At 43.0% G+C, this 16,773-nt stretch overlaps 1 protein-coding gene across 1 annotated transcript in view; it reads left to right on the top strand.

Moving 5' to 3' along the window:
* Positions 1-1,986, top strand: part of LOC120319537 (arf-GAP with GTPase, ANK repeat and PH domain-containing protein 1-like) — a gene marked incomplete at its 5' end in the record, with an annotated part of 104,290 nt that extends 102,304 nt beyond the window's left edge. The window contains one exon of the mRNA XM_039368482.1: positions 1,709-1,986. Within this exon, the coding sequence (XP_039224416.1) occupies positions 1,709-1,776 (68 nt within the window). The remainder of the gene's footprint in view (positions 1-1,708) is intronic.
* Between the last annotated feature and the right edge of the window lie 14,787 nt (positions 1,987-16,773).

Raw genomic sequence — 16,773 nt, 5'->3', positions numbered from 1 at the left:
TTAACAGAGGGATAGAATCAAGATCACGTGAAGTATTAATGCCACTTTACAATGCCTTGGTAAGGCCACACTAGGAATACTTCATCCAATTTTGGTCACCACGATGTAAAAAAGATGTTGAGACTCTAGAAAGAGTACAGAGAAGAGCAACCAAGATGATTAAGGGACTGGAGGCTAAAACATATAAGGAACGGTTACTGGAATTGGGTATGTCTAGTTTAATGAAGAGAAGGACGAGGGGGGACATGATAGCAGTATTCCAATATCTCAGGGGCTGCCACAAAGAAGCACCTGAAGGCAGGACAAGAAGCAACGGATGGAAATTAATCAAGGAGAGAAGCAACCTAGAACTAAGGAGAAGCTTCCTGACAGTTAGAACAATTAACCAGTGGAACAACCTGCCTCCAGAAGTGATGAATGCTCCAACACCGGAGGTTTTTAAGAAGAGACTGGATAGCCATTTGTCTGAAATGGTATAGGATTTCTTGCCTGAGCAGAGGGTTTGATTAGATGACCTCCAAGGTCCCTTCCAACTTACTACTACTACTACTACTACTACTACTACTACTACTATTGATGTTCAGACTGGATTTGGCATTTTTGTCTTATCTATCGAGTCCTTACCAAGAACCTGGGATAGTCAGATGTGGCTGTTTGGTGGTATTACAGATATCATCGCAGGATGGAAGCAGTTCCTAGTAAAGCCGCCTTTTGCAATTGAATAATGGTGAATTTGTCAATGCCAATGGTGTTCAAGTGATGCTACAGTTGTTTTGGGATTGCATCGAAGGTGCCTGTTACCATTGGTACTACCCTTGCTTGCTTTTGCCACAGTCTTTCTATTTCTATGTAGGTCTTTGTATTTTGTTATCTTCTCCAGTTCTTTCTTGTCTATTCTGCTGTCTCCAGGCACTGCCACATCCACTATCCAGACTTTTTTGTCTTTCTTATCGACAATTGTTAAGTGTGGTGTGTTATGTTGCAGGTGCTTGTCTGTTTGAATTCTGAAGTCCCAGAGCAGTTTAATTTTATCATTTTGTATGACTTTCTCTATTTTATGATCCCACCAGTTCTTGCTTACAGGCGAATGATATTTCTTGCATATCTTCCAATGCACCATTGTTGCTACTTTGTTATGCCGTTGCTTGTAGTCAGTCTGTATGATCTTCTTGCAGCAGCTTAACAGGTAGTCCACTATTTGTTCAGCTTCTTTGCATAGGTGGCACTTACTGTCTGTTGCTGTCTTCTCAATTTTGACTTTATATGCATTCGTCCTTAAGGCTTGGTCTTGTGCAACCAGAATTAGTCCCTCGGTGTCAGAATCCAGTTATATTTCCTTTCTATCTATCTCCTCTGATCTAAAACCAATTCTCACCCTTCCCTGGATTCTGCCATACTCCCAAGGGGAGGGGGGATATGCATGCGGGTTTATTATTTTCACTTCCTCTATTCACTACAAAGTAACCTTTTGTTTATTTGCCTTCATGTCTGCTAACCTTTACAGTGTAACAAATTGCCTCCTATCTTATGCACCCCTCTGAACTTCTCTCCCTACGTGGCAGCTAGGGAAAAAAAAAAGGGGGGGGAGAGATACAAACCTCCGGGATCTGGTTTATTTCTCCATCATCAAAATAAGGTGTGAAGAGCTGTGGAATGATCATGTACAAATGGAGCCAGACTGATGTTATCTTTCCTTTCCCATCGATAGATTTAACACCTGGAGATCTGAACTGCCCAGATGAACTGTGGGATGGGGTTTGCTTAGGGACACTTTAAAATATCCATCTGTAAAGGAATCCCTCAGATCCTGTCTATTATGCCTGCTATCAACTACTCTTAATAAAAGTTCCTGTTGGAAGAAATTGTTTCCAAGAGTTCTGCTTTCTTAAGATGTGGGTTGACATGGGTCCTTAAACTCAGTCTCTTTCTTCTTCTTTTTAACAATATTTTATTGAGTTTATATACGTAAAGAAAAAATCGGAACAATACGGGTATGGTAAGGGAAGGGGATGGGGGGGAGGGAATAGGGGATTTGGGGTAAAATAAGGATAGGTACAATCACATATTTTAACAAACAAGCTACTGTCCAGATCATAATAATGAGTAAATATCATACTTAATCATTTTTAAAATAAGCTTAGCTATAGCCATATTACTAACAATTAATAAACAAATAAATTCATCTATTTAGATAAACACAAATAATAAAATCTCAAAAAATCCTGACTATCAACATTAATGGATAAAAATCACTAAATCACTAAAAATAAAAATATCATCAACCTATTAATTAAAACTTGGTTAAAAATCAATCATCCATTCTAAAATATTAGATCCTTTTCAGATTCTAACATGTCTCTAACCATTGATAAAAATTTTCCCAAGTTGTAAAATAAACTGAATCATCTTTTTCTTTCATCTCCAATGTTAATCTATCCATTTCTGCACACTCTAAGATTTTAGTAATTATAGCCTGGTCAGATGGTAGATTCTCGTTCAGGATTTTTTGCTCAAAATGACCTTGGCCTTGGCCTTGAGCTTCCGCGCAGCCTCCAACTTGGAGGACTTATGCTTCTTTCTGGTGGGAGTGTCAGGAGCACCATGTGCAGTCTGAGGCGGTGTGTTGTCTGCCATCAGAATGGAGATATCTCAGTGGAGTGCTGAGAGAGATCTCAAGGTAAGGGAGCAGAGTACTGATTGTGACTGTGTGTCACCACGCTGGAACCAGAAAGTACTCTAGGTATTGGTGGCAGCAGGACCAACTTAATGGCTACAATACCAGATAATGCGCCTCAGCACACTGGTAAGGCTTACAGTGGTGGCAAAACCAGCAGGTGGTGACAGCCAGCACACACGTACTCACTTAGTGGCGGCAAAACCAACAGGTGGTGACAGCCAGCACATGTGTGACTCACTTAGTGGTGGCAAGACCACCTCAGTGATACGGCCAGCACACTATACCTAGGTGGTAGCGGCAAAGCCAAGAGGCAAGGCCAGCACACGTTAATGTTGCGATGACTGGAAGAAACAGCTTGTTGAGGAAGCTGTGGCTGACCATCCACAGTAAAGGCCTGTCTACAGAAATTGTATATGTGGAGGCCTGATCACAGTCTGCTGAGTAATACCCAGGCTGAGGGCTGTAAACTCAGACAAAAAAAGGGAGGGGGGGCCAGGCTACAAATTACAACGTAGGGGCTGAGTTAAGTCCTGCACCGTGAGGTGCCTCCGCTGATTGCACCCCTTTTGCTGAAACTTCAGGTGAGGCAATCCCTTTAGACAAGCAGGCCTGATCCTGGCCGTTTCTCACCCAGCAGTTTGAAATCAATCCGGCGACTCCCAAAATGGCAGCTATTATACGGATCGCCTGAGGAGATTATATGTCGATCCAGAGAGCCCGGCTTGCAAAGGTTCCCTTTTGTCAATTAAGCCCTTGGCAAGGGCAGCAAATTGGTCCGCTGGGGTTTGACGAGTAAATTCGGTCCAAAAAACCAATTTTGTTTAAAGTTCTCCTCACGCGGCTTTTAAAATGGCCACTGTGGCAAGGGCGAATGGGGCAGTTGCCAAGGACTTATTTAAGCCCGCAGACCAACTGTTTGGGCTGGTAGCCCGTTTGAGCTGTGCTGATCCCAGCGCTCGAATTGCGAGAACATCCAATTTTAAAGCGAGGAAGTTCTCCAAGAGAATTTTCTCTCTCAAGGAGCCTAAGGCAAGCTGAAAGAGAGAGGGAAAGAAAAACCGCTTGGCAGTTTGTCGCAGGACTGATCCCAGCGCTGTGATGGAAAATAGAGAATCCATGAATAGCAAAGATCATACAACCTGTATAATTAGGATAAGTCTGCCAACTGGAGCCAACAATTTAGTGTCTTGCTAGGCATGAGACTAAGTCGTGACTGGGTGGTACTCTAGCCCAGAGGAGGCATGGCAAGTTTGACAGACTTAGTCTAATTGGGCAGGAAGACAGACTAAACCCATTTGTGGATTCTCCATCTTCATGCCCCTTTATGGATTACTGCCTTGTCATGGCGAAGGGGCTTGTGTAACTCAATGAAGCTATAAGCTATGCCGTGCAGGGCCACCCAAGACGGACAGGTCATAGCAGAGAGTTCTGACAAAATGTGATCTACTGGAGAAGGAAATGGCAAACCACTCCAGTATCTTTGCCATGAAAACCCCATGGACAGTACTAAAAGGCAGAAAGTGAAGAGGAACAAAAGAGCCTCTTAATGCGGGTGAAGAAGGAGAGTGCAAAAGTTGGCTTGAAACTCAACATTAAGAAAACCAAAATCATGGCATCCGGCCCTCTCAATTCCTGGCAAATAGGTGGGGAAGAAATGGAGATAGTGACAGATTTTATTTTTCTGGGCTCCAAGATCACCTCAGGTGGGGACTGCAGCCAAGAAATTAAAAGACACTTGCTCCTGGGGAGGAAAGCTATGGCAAATCTAGACAGCATACTAAAAAGCAGAGACATCACCCTGCCAACAAAAGTGCGTATAGTCCAGGCCATGGTTTTCCCAGTTGCAATGTATGGCTGTGAAAGTTGGACCATAAGAAAGGCTGAGCGCCAAAGAATTGAGGCCTTTGAACTATGGTGCTGGAGAAGACTCCTGCGAGTCCCTTGGACTGCAAGGCGTTCAAACCGGTCAGTCCTAGAAGAGATCAACCCCGACTGCTCTTTAGAAGGCCAGATCCTGAAGTTGAAACTCAAATACTTTGGCCACCTAATGAGAAGGAAGGACTCACTGGAGAAGGGCCTAATGCTGGGAAAGATTGAGGGCAGTAGAAGAAGGGGACGACAGAGAATGAGATGGCTGGATGGAGTCACTGAAGCAGTAGGTGTGAACTTAAATAGACTCCAGAAGATGGTAGAGGATAGGAAGACCTGGAGGAACATTGTCCATGGGGTCGCGATGGGTCGGACACGACTTCGCAATTAACAACAACAACAACCATCTTCATGCTGGAGAAAAGAGGAATTAGCCAAAAGAGAGAAAAAAAAACTGAAAAAAATAAAAAAAATCCAATTTATAATCCACCAGCTTCTACTCAAAAACAGGGAAGCAGGCAAAAAGGAAGAAGAAAAAATGTTCCTTGATATTCAATTCTTCTTGGCAGGATGTTTATAATCCAAGATAAAGGTAACTCAAAATATCATATATCTGGCATAAATAGTCTGTGCTATACAGCCAAGCCAAAGCAAAAAAAAGAAAAGAAAAAGTCTCTCTCAAACAGCTTCAAGGTCAGATGTCTGGGCATACAGCCAAGTGTCTGGGCGTGGAGCCAAGTTTCTAGTCTGAATACACATCAGACGAAGGAGGGAAGAAAAAAAAACCCTTTTCAATATAGTCACTGGGGATATAGATAGAAAGAAAAAAAAGTGTTCAGAGTGGAGGGGGAAAATGTGGAGTTTTAAAAGTAAGGAGTATAGGTAAACTGGCTTTTCCAAATTAAAAAAAGTGTTTTTAAAGAAACAAGCTTTCCAACTTTCTGTTAAGACTTGAACAGCTTTACTGTATTGAAAGTTTATTTTTTGAAGTGGAAAATAGCTTAAACTGCCACTTGTATACAGGAGGGAAGAGAAGGAAACTCCACCCCTCCCTTAGGGTTTCACACTCGAGCTAAAAACAGGCTATTTAAAGAAAAATCCACCTTCACCAGGAAAGAAGAGCATATTCTCACCCAGCTCAGCTGCTTGCTATCAAACTAGGCTGCTTCTTTGTCTCCGACGATCAGCGGATCGCAAGAATGTGGTCCGCCTTTCTTCCGCTGATTCCAGGGGCTGCTTTCGCGTTCCTTAAAAGTTTGCCCTTCAGTGGCCACCTCTCCGGAGCAGCATTTGGCCCAAACGGGCCCATCAGCAGAAGAATATTGGACCTGGGGGACGCAGAGTCTTTTCCCCAGGTCTACGTTCAGTGATGTCTCCAGAAATCTCCCCAAAAATTGGTTTTTAATAGTCTTTTATAGAATCTTATCTATAGAGGCAGAGTTTGTTAATTGTCTATTGTTCAAAAATATTCTTCAGAATCTCCAACGTTGATATACTGTATATTTTGCTTCGTTCTATGAATCAAATTTAAGTGCTCTTCTCCTTTAATTGTAATTTTTAATTCTTTTTAAAATTCTAATGCTGAATTTGAATTTTTTTAAGAAGAATTCAAAGCTAAAGAATTTTTCCATAGGAAGGGTTCTTATAATTAATTCCAAAATTACAAATTCCATTTGTAATTTACTAAAATCATAAGTTTTAATTACTCCTTTGCTGTTTATTCAAAACAAAAATTAAATCCTTTTGTATTTAAAACCACGTTTACTAAAGATTGAAGATTGATGCTGTACAAACACATTGATCTAAAGGCTCCTGCACAAGAATTTAACATATATTTTTCTATATTTATCATTATAGTTTTAATAAAGTGAGCTCTGTTTGGTGCATATATTATAAGTTTATCAATAGTCAAAAAATCTGTTTATTTAATTAGACATGATGTCAGAATCCAATTATATTTCATCTTTAATTATCAAACATAGAAACTCCCAATTCTGCCTTCTCTGGATTCTGCCATAAGAGGGAGAAAAGGGGGAGAGCAAAGGGGCTTTATGGCCCTCACTTCCTTCAGCACACTTCAAAGGACTGAATGTGTGTTTATTGTGGCCTCTAAGCGTTAACATATCAAAGAAGAGTAATTGCCTTTCATGTAGTTATCTGAAGTCTCCATCCAGACGGAAGAAGAAAGGGGATGGAATTGTGATACTTGAAACTATCACTGGAAGGGGGGTTGATTGGGTGGGACTACTGGGGAACCCCTTAAAACCTTGAATGGGAGAGCTTGAACCCCAAGTCCTGTCTAGCATGCCTGCAACCATTTTCTCTTAATAAAGGATTCCTGTTGGAAGAGCTATTCCAAGAGTTCTGTCTTCTTAAGATGCAAAGTGGGGTGGGTCCTTACATTAGACAGGACTTGCAAAATTAATCCACCTGGAAGGTAGACCCTTGCCGGGGGATTTTGCAAAAATTTACCATGTCAGACAACGAAGCAAGAGAGGGAGAAAACTCCCTGGAAAGAGAGCCGCTGACCCAGTTGGAACCTTGCCAGATGTTGGGATCCGAGAGGCCAGATTTCTCAGAAGAAGAAGTGGTGGAGACACAGGACCACAAGCCTCGCTGGTCGATGGGCGTTGGAAAGAAAAGCGAGTGGGGAAAGGAATCAAGAAAAGTGACCCTGAGACGGGGGACCAAGCAACCAGAATGGAAGCAGGAGATGGAGAAATCCCTGCACGCAAGTGAAGAGGGAGGAAGCTGTATGCCGTACTCAGACTGGATCCTAGAGAGAGCTATTGACCTGATGAAGAGAACTCTCAGCTCCCTAGGAGAGGAGATTCCTGAGCCCTACGCCCGCCCCAGTTCCTGGAGCCACAAAGGGAGAGACACCGAGGGGGACGTGGAACCTGCAACCCCAGGGACATTTACTGATCCAGGAGCTCCCACCCCCTACCGGACCACAGATGGAAATCTGGACGGAAGACACTACCACCCACAATGGAGGCACCGATCCATTCCAAGACGTCCACCGTTGGAGGTGAAATTCAAAGGGGAGCCAACACGCTTGGGGTTTTTCCTAACCCAAGTCCTCAGCTACATGGAGGAATATGGGCAGGACATCCCCAGCGACAAAGCCCGCATCCGGATCGTGCAATCTGCCCTGGATGGACCAGCTGCAGATTGGGTGGTGAACCTGCATGACTCCAATGCCCCAGAACTCAGTAACTTCAACCGTTTCATGTCCTCGTTGAGAAGACGATTTGAAGACCCCCTGGCTGATCGCAAAGCCCGTGAAAGAATAACAACGATGAGGCAGGGCAAACGCCCAGTGGCTGAGTATACACAAGAATTCCGAGCCATTGCCAGCAAACTGAATTGGCCAGAAGACATCCTCCTTGGCCGTTTCAAAGACGGACTAAACTATGATCTATATGATGCTTGCCTGCCCCGAGGAGACCCACATCGACTTGAGGAATGGTACGTCTTGGCAGAGGAAGCAGAGATCGACATATTGAAGAGGCATCGCCGAGGAAAACAATGGAGCCGCCCCCCGCCTGAGCTGACACACCAACCGGTGAAATCATCGGATACAGCCAAGAAGCAGATGGGGTGTTTCAAGTGCGGAAGAGAAGGGCATCGAGCTGTAGAATGCCGCTCAAAGGCCCCCCAGCACAACCCAGACAGATCCCCAATCAACAAACCCAGAGGGTATTCAGCTAAGCCAAAAGAAACAGCCATGAAAATGATGGAAATTGCAGAAAACCCCACCTCTGCTCACCAAGGGGAAAGAACTCCAGCCTACACCACAGGGACGGTGGATGCCTCAGATGACAGCTCGGAAGGCGAACCCCTGGTAAGTGGACGCATCACACCCATCTTCAAAACAGTGACTATATTAATCCCCCCCATGCCCGAAGCTGTGAAGGTGAAAGCCTTAATAGACTCTGGCTGCACCCGCTGCCTCATTAGCCCAACACTAGTGGGGAATCTGGGCATCCCATCCAGGAGACTGGAACAACCAATCTCATTTGGCCAGCTAGATGGATCCATAGCAGGGGGGGTGCCAGCTACCCTAGCCACTCTGCCAATACACCTCTCCCTGGGCAACCATGAAGAGGACTTAACGTTTGTGGTGACCCCAGGTATGGAATGCCCAATGATTCTAGGGATGGAATGGTTGAAAAAATGGAACCCCTGGGTAAATTGGAGGACGACAGAAATCAAATTCCCGAAGGGGGACCCTATGGACTTAAAACCCCAAGAGAGGCTACCAGAATCAAGAATAGAAAAAGCATCCATAGGAGAGGAAAAAAGATTAACAGAAATACCAGAGGAATATAGGGACCTTGCTGAAGTCTTCAGTGAGGAGAGGGCGAATGAGCTTCCCCCCCACCGACCCACAGACTGTACCATTGAATTCAAGCCTGGGGCAAAACTCCCGAAACCCAGATTATACTCCATGAGCCCAAAGGAGAAGGAGGAAATGGAAAGATTTATAAAAAAAAACCTGGAGAGAGGTTTCATTGAACCAGCTAAGCCTAAAGTGGCTGCCCCGGTCCTTTTTAGAGAGAAGAAGGATGGCTCTTTACGTTTATGCGTGGATTATAGGGCCCTGAACACAATCAGTGAAAGCAACCTATACCCGCTGCCCCTCATGAAAGACATGCTGTCACACCTATCGAAAGGGAAAATTTTTTCTAAACTAGACTTAAGGGAAGCTTACTATCGCGTGAGAATCAAGGAAGGGGACGAATGGAAGACTGCATTTAACTGCCCCATGGGGTGCTATCAATTCAAAGTCTTGCCATTTGGATTACAAGGGGGCCCTGCAGTCTTTATGCAATTAATCAATGACGTTCTAAGGGAGCACCTGTTTAAGGGGGTCCTTGTTTACTTGGACGACATTCTTATCTTTACCGAAACAAAAGAAGAACACGTCAAACTTGTCAGAGCGGTTTTAAAGAAGCTGCGAGCCGCTCACCTATATGCCAAACTCTCAAAATGCGAATTCCACCAGGAAAGGATAGACTACCTAGGCTATCGCATATCCCCACAGGGCATTGAAATGGACCCAGAGAAGGTCAGAGCAGTATTAGAATGGGCACCACCCCGCACAAGAAAGCAACTACAAAGTTTCCTGGGCTTTGCAAATTTTTACCGCCAATTCATCCCCTCATTTGCACAGATAGCCTTGCCCCTCACCAACTTACTAAAAACGAAGGGAACATCCTCAGTAAAACCTAGCCAGCCACTAACATGGACAATGGAGTGCCAAGCAGCGTTTGAGAGACTAAAGAGACTTTTTTCTGCCGAACCAGTACTAAGGCACCCAGATATGGACAAGCCCTTCATAATACAGGCAGATGCAAGTGATGTGGCAGTGGGGGCTGTGCTATTACAAGAAAATGATGATGCAGTATTGCAACCCTGTGCATATACATCTAAGAAACTCACGGAAACAGAACAGCGCTGGCCCGTATGGGAGAAGGAGGCTTATGGGATACGTTGGGCATTACTCACGTGGCGACAGTTCCTGGAAGGCAACAAAATCCCCTTCCAGGTATGGACTGATCACAAAAATTTAGAAGCCCTGAAAACTCCAGGAAACTCAATCCCAAACAAGCCCGCTGGTCCCAGCATTTTCACCAATTCCAATTTAAGCTCAAACATTTACCAGGAAGAAAGAACTTCCTGGCAGATGCACTATCTCGCATGCCCCAATATAACAGCGCACGAACCACAGACTCTAGACCAATAATGGCAGAATCACAACTGGCAGCGCCAGTAACCACAAGAACCCAAGCCAAAATAAAACCACAACTGGACAGCCAAACTGGGATTGAATTCAGAAAAAGTTTGGAAACAGATGATTGGTTCCAGAAAAACAAACATGTGTGCACAATGAGAGACGGATTGCCTTGGGTAGGGGAAAAGTTATATATACCAACAACTCAAAGACTAACTTTCATGCAACTTTGCCATGACACAAAATCAGCAGGGCATTTTGGATTTGTAAAAACTTTACACTTAATTAAACGGCAATTTTGGTGGCCATCAATAAAAAAGGACATAGAAAGTTATGTTGCCAGCTGCCCAACCTGTGCATCAGCAAAGAGGTTGCAAGGGAAATCGCCAGGGCTGTTACAACCAGTGGCAAGTCCCTCAGCCCCCTGGAGGGAAATAGCCATGGATTTTATAGTGGAATTGCCTGAAAGCAATGGGAATACTGTTATCTGGACAGTCACGGACCTATTTTCCAAACAGGTGCACTTTATCCCTTGCCAAAAAATTCCCACTGCAAAGGCCTTAGCAAAACTTTTCATCCAGCACATTTACAGATTGCACGGGGCACCCCAACGCATCATCTCTGATAGGGGAGTGCAATTTACGTCTGCATTTTGGAAGGAATTTTTATCCCTCTTAGGGACCACTCAGGGATTGACATCTAGCCACCACCCTCAAGGAGATGGACAAGCGGAACGGTGCCAGTCGGTACTTGAGCAATATTTGAGATGTTTTTTAAATTTCCAACAGAGTGATTGGACGGACTTACTTCCTTTTGCAGAAGTTGCCTACAATAATGCAGTCCACTCCAGCACAGGCTACACTCCTTTTCAAATAGCCAACGGCCAAAGTTTCAACCCTATGCCAGAGTTAACCCCAAAAGAACCAACGATCCCTTCACTGAAAGAATGGATGGAAAACCTACAAAACACCTGGCCAATAGTCAGAAAATCACTAGATGAAGCTAGGCGGGCATACAAAGCACAAGCCGATAAAAAAAGGGTTGAGCCTACACCATTCATTATAGGAGAAATGGTGTACTTATCTACAAAATACCTAAAGTCCCTACAGCCCTGTAAAAAACTTGGACCAAAATATATAGGACCTTTTCCAATTAAAAGGATCATAAATCCAGTAACAGTAGAATTAGAATTACCCAAAAACCTCAGGCAAATACACCCAGTTTTTCATTGCAGCTTGCTGAAAAGAGAGCATCAGTCACCTCTACGGCCAAAAATCCCCCCCCCACCACCTCCAATCATGGTGGAGGGGGAACAACACTTCGAAATAAAAGAGATCCTTGACTCTAGGAGATATCATGGAACAACTCAGTACCTAGTTGCCTGGAAACACCTCCCTGCCTCACAAAATGAGTGGGTCCATAAACGTCACGTCAGAGCTCCGAAGCTATTGAAGAAGTTTCACACAGAGTATCCTAACAAGCCTAACTAAATTCTTTACTTGTGTTTTCTTTCAGGTGGATCTCTCTTATTGTTAAGAGGGGCCGGATGTCAGAATCCAATTATATTTCATCTTTAATTATCAAACATAGAAACTCCCAATTCTGCCTTCTCTGGATTCTGCCATAAGAGGGAGAAAAGGGGGAGAGCAAAGGGGCTTTATGGCCCTCACTTCCTTCAGCACACTTCAAAGGACTGAATGTGTGTTTATTGTGGCCTCTAAGCGTTAACATATCAAAGAAGAGTAATTGCCTTTCATGTAGTTATCTGAAGTCTCCATCCAGACGGAAGAAGAAAGGGGATGGAATTGTGATACTTGAAACTATCACTGGAAGGGGGGTTGATTGGGTGGGACTACTGGGGAACCCCTTAAAACCTTGAATGGGAGAGCTTGAACCCCAAGTCCTGTCTAGCATGCCTGCAACCATTTTCTCTTAATAAAGGATTCCTGTTGGAAGAGCTATTCCAAGAGTTCTGTCTTCTTAAGATGCAAAGTGGGGTGGGTCCTTACACATATTTTATATACAATCCAGCTCCTCAGACTACAAAGTTGCATATAGTAATTAGATTAACATGTCATATATTAAAATATTCAAAACAATAATACAATACATAAATAACCTCATTTTGTCCTATAAACTGTAGTTCACTCACAAACAATAAATAAAAAGAAGAATCAGCTTCTAAATGCTTGTTCAAATCACACTCTCTTCACAGCCTTGCACAAATCCATGAAAGCCAAGTGCTAGTTATCTTTCACTTGAAGGAGGCAATTCCTTTTTTTAAAAAAATGTTTTATTATTTTTTAAGAATTACAATCTTTAGTGCTTAGTAAACAATATGCTGTCTGGGTTCACATATTTAACTTCTTCAATATAAATATATTCAGTACTGCACAATCCAGTATTTTTTTCCCTGTGTCAGAATCCAATTATATCCAATATCCAGGTAATCCAATTACCTACTCTGATAAAAAACCAATTCTTACTCTATTCTGGATTCTGTCATACTACAAAAGGGGAGGAAGGTAAACATGGGGGTTTTACGACTCTCACTTCCTTCCTTAACTACAAAGTGACCATTTGTTGATTCTCTTCGGGAGAACTAACCGTAACAATATGGCTATCGCCTTTCATCTTATTCTCTCTGAAATTCTCCCCTTTGCCGGCAGTAAGGAAAAAGGGGTGGGGAATGCAACACCTGGGATCTGGGAAAAGAGAGGATGAATGATCATGCCGGCAGAGCAGACTGATGGATTGAATTGCCTGGAAGAACTGTGGGGTGGGGGCTGCTTGGGAACATTTTAAAACATTGAATGGTGGGAGAGGATTCCCCAGATCCTGTCTAGCATGCCTGTAATCAGCTTCTCTTAATAAAGAGAAGCTGTTGGAAGAGACATTCCAAGAGTTCTATCTTCTTAAGATGTAAATTGAGGTGGGTCCTTACATTAGAGAGAATCTTGCAAAATTAGTCCACTGGAAGGGAGAACCTTGCCGGGGGACTTTGCAAACAATATCATGTCAGATGATGGAGTAGGGAAGAGAGAAAGCCCCTCCAGAGAAGGAGTCACTGCCCCGACTGAAAACCTACCAGATGTCGGGATCTGAGAAGTCAGATTCCTCAGGAGAAGAGGTGGTGGAGATGCATAACCACAAACCTTAGGGGTCAATGGGCATTGGAAAGAAAGGCAAGTGGGAAAAGAAATCAAGAAAGGTGACCCTGAGACGGGGGCCAACCAACCAGAATGGAAGCAGGAGATGGGGAAATCCCTGTACGCAAGCAAAGAGGAAGGAAGCTGGGCACCGCACTCGAGGTGGATCCTAGATAAAGCTATCGACTTGATGAAGAGAACTGTCAGCTCCCTAGGAGATGAGAATTCTGAGCTCCACGGCCGCACCAGCTCCTGGAGCCGCAACTGGAGAGACACTGAGGGGGAATTGGAACCTGCAGCCCCGGGGACGTCCGCTGATCCAATAGTCCCCACTCCCCCCCGACCTGCAGATGGCGATCTGGATGGAAGACAATACCACCGACAACGAAGGCACCGATCCATTCAAAGACTTCCGCCACTGGACGCGAGATTCAAGGGGGAGCCAATACGCTTGGGGTTTTTCCTAACCCAAATCCTCAGCTACATGGAGGAATACGAGCGGCACATCCCTAGCAACAAAGCCTGTATCCGGATCATGCAATCTGCTCTGGATGGGCCGGCCACAGATTGGGTGGTGAATTTGCACGACTCTGATGCCCCAGAGATCAATGACTTCAACCTTTTCATGTCCTCTCTGAGAAGGCGATTTGAGGACCCCCTGGCTGATCGCAAAGCCTGTGAAAGGATCAAAATGATGAGGCAAGGCAAATGCCCGTTAGCCGAATATACGCAAGAATTCCGGGCCATTCCCAGCAAACTGAACTGGCCAGAAGACATCCTCCTTAGCCATTTCAAAGATGGCCTAAATTACGAACTATATGACACTTGCCTGTCCTGAGGGGACCCACACCAGCTCGACGAATGGTACAACCTGCCAGAGGAAGCAGAGATCGACCTACTGAAGAGGCACCGCCTAGGAAAACAATGGAGCATCAGTCATCGTTATGGCCAAAAATTCCCCCCCACCACCTCCAATCATGGTGGAGGGCAAACAACACTTCAAGATAAAGGAAATCCTAGATTCTAGGAGATATGGAACAACTCAATACCTAGTAGCATGGAAACACCTCCCCGCCTCACAAAACTAATGGGTCCATAAACATCATGTCAGAGCCCTGAAGCTGTTAAAGAAGTTTCATACAGAGTATCCTAACAAGCCAGACTAACTTTTATACCTGTTTTGTTTTCTTTACAGGTGGATCTCTCTTATTTTTAAGGGGGGCAGGATGTCAGAATCCAATTATATTTCATTTCTATCTAACTACTCTGATAAAAAAACAATTCTTATTCTGTTCTGGATTCTGTCATACTACGAAAGGGGAGGAGGGTAAGCATGGGGGTTTTACGACTCTCACTTCGTTCCTTACAAAGTGATCATTTGTTGATTCTCTTTGGGAGAACTAACCATAATAATATGGCCATTGCCTTTCATCTTATTCTCTCTGAAATTCTCCCCTTTGCCGGCAGTAAGGAAAAAGGGGTGGGGAATGCAACACCTGGGATCTGGGAAAAGAGAGGATGAGTGATTGTGCCGACGGAGCAGACTGACAGATTGAATCGTCCAGAAGAACTGTGGGGTAGAGGCTGCTTGGGAACATTTTAAAACATTGAATGGTGGGAGATGATTCCCCAGATCCTGTCTAACATGCCTGCAATCAGCTTCTCTTAATAAAGATTCCTATTGGAAGAGACTTTCCAAGAGTTCTGTCTTCTTAAGATGTAAATTGAGGTGAATCCTTACACCCTGATTCTCCTTTCTTCCCCATATTTTTCCATTTTCCCCTCATTACACAGTTACAATTCTTGGTACTATTGATGTATAAAAAATTAGATATAAACATCTTCATCATAGTTTACTAATATTATACAAGTAATAATATCAATTCATAAATCAATATCCTGTTTTTCGTGCTCTTGTTAAAGTTTAATTTCCCATCAATATTTGAAGTATCTTTGTCAGTTATGATTTTCTCAATATTAATTACATTTATATAGCTAAAACTTTTATTCAGATCAATCCTCTTATTTTCATATTTCCCATATCAAAAGAAGAGGGAAAAATGCTATTTTAATTCTAAATCATATATTTCATTATAAAAGTCTAATTATATCTAAGGGTCATCTGTTCTTTTAATCATATTCAAACAAGTATTTAAACATATAATGTCCCCTTTAATAAGTCAAATCTTCTATTTTTTAAAATCTAACTCTTTGTTTCTTTGCCAAGGAGCTTTCCAAGCCAAGGCAATTAAATTGCCCAGGAATTTTCTTTCTATATTTATGAAAGTTCCTTGACACAAGGAAGACAATTTAGGTAGGATATTTGGGGGGGGGGAAATCCCACCCATTTATGTTCTTTAAGCAACTCCCACTTTCCTTCTCCCTCAATTTCTCTTTTCATTTTTTGTCTCCCAAGTTGTAACATTTCCCCTGACAGCTCTGTGTTCCATTTTTTAAAATCTTCTTCCTTGTCATCGGGCGTATTTTGTAGACTTAAGGGGTAAAGGGTCTTTTACATTTTCATTGTTATGGGTAAATCTTGCAGTGTTTTATTTGTATATGGTAGTTTATATTTCCCTTTTTTATCTTTTCCATGTCTAGGTCCATTTGCTCTGCTTCATCTTCTGATTTCTGGTTTGTTTGTTCATACTTTGTAGATGTTGTCTGGGAACTTTCTAGTTGTTAGATTTAATTTGGAGATTTGCTCATTTATATTATCTAAATTATTTTTAGTCTCATTATGGTTTCTTTTTATGTCCTCTTTCTATGCAACAGTTGTTTGGTGAATTAGTTGTAGCGTAGAGTATATTTTCTTCTGAAAGGTGTTCGTTTTTTCTTGAGGCATTATTCCTGGATATCCTTTAATATCACCAGTCTGAGAAAGAGTAAAACAAAGTTTCCTCTAGTTTTCTGGTCTTTAAATGTAACCTTTATAATCCAATAGGTTCCAGAATACAGGTCCACTCCCAAAATCAATATTTTATAGTGATCCTATAAAATAGCATCCAAAAATAGTCAGGGAATGTTATAATTCACAATGTTCAAAGTGTTCAGAATGTTCAACCTTCCTGAAAACAGCTCAAAAGTCTCCCCCAGCCAGACATAATCAAAGCTCAAATTTTTCTTTCTCTCCCACTAGCTCTTGAGATTAAAAGTCCAAGCTCAATAGGTGTTTATAGTCCAAAAAGATCAGGGTGATAAATATGCCAATATATTTTCCTTTATTGCCAGTTTTCCACACACGACCTTTGCCTGGTCCCCACCTCTATATCTCACTCTTTTTTGTTTTGTTAGACGAAATATCGTCGCAAGAGAGGTTATCCTGACAGTTGTTTATA

This window comes from Crotalus tigris, unplaced genomic scaffold (assembly GCF_016545835.1).
Source record: "Crotalus tigris isolate CLP2741 ecotype Arizona unplaced genomic scaffold, ASM1654583v1 scf7180000020804.159936, whole genome shotgun sequence".
Classification (NCBI taxonomy): domain Eukaryota; kingdom Metazoa; phylum Chordata; class Lepidosauria; order Squamata; family Viperidae; genus Crotalus; species Crotalus tigris.
The sequence above is the reverse complement of the archived record's forward strand: the minus strand, read 5'-3'. Positions and strand labels throughout refer to the sequence as shown.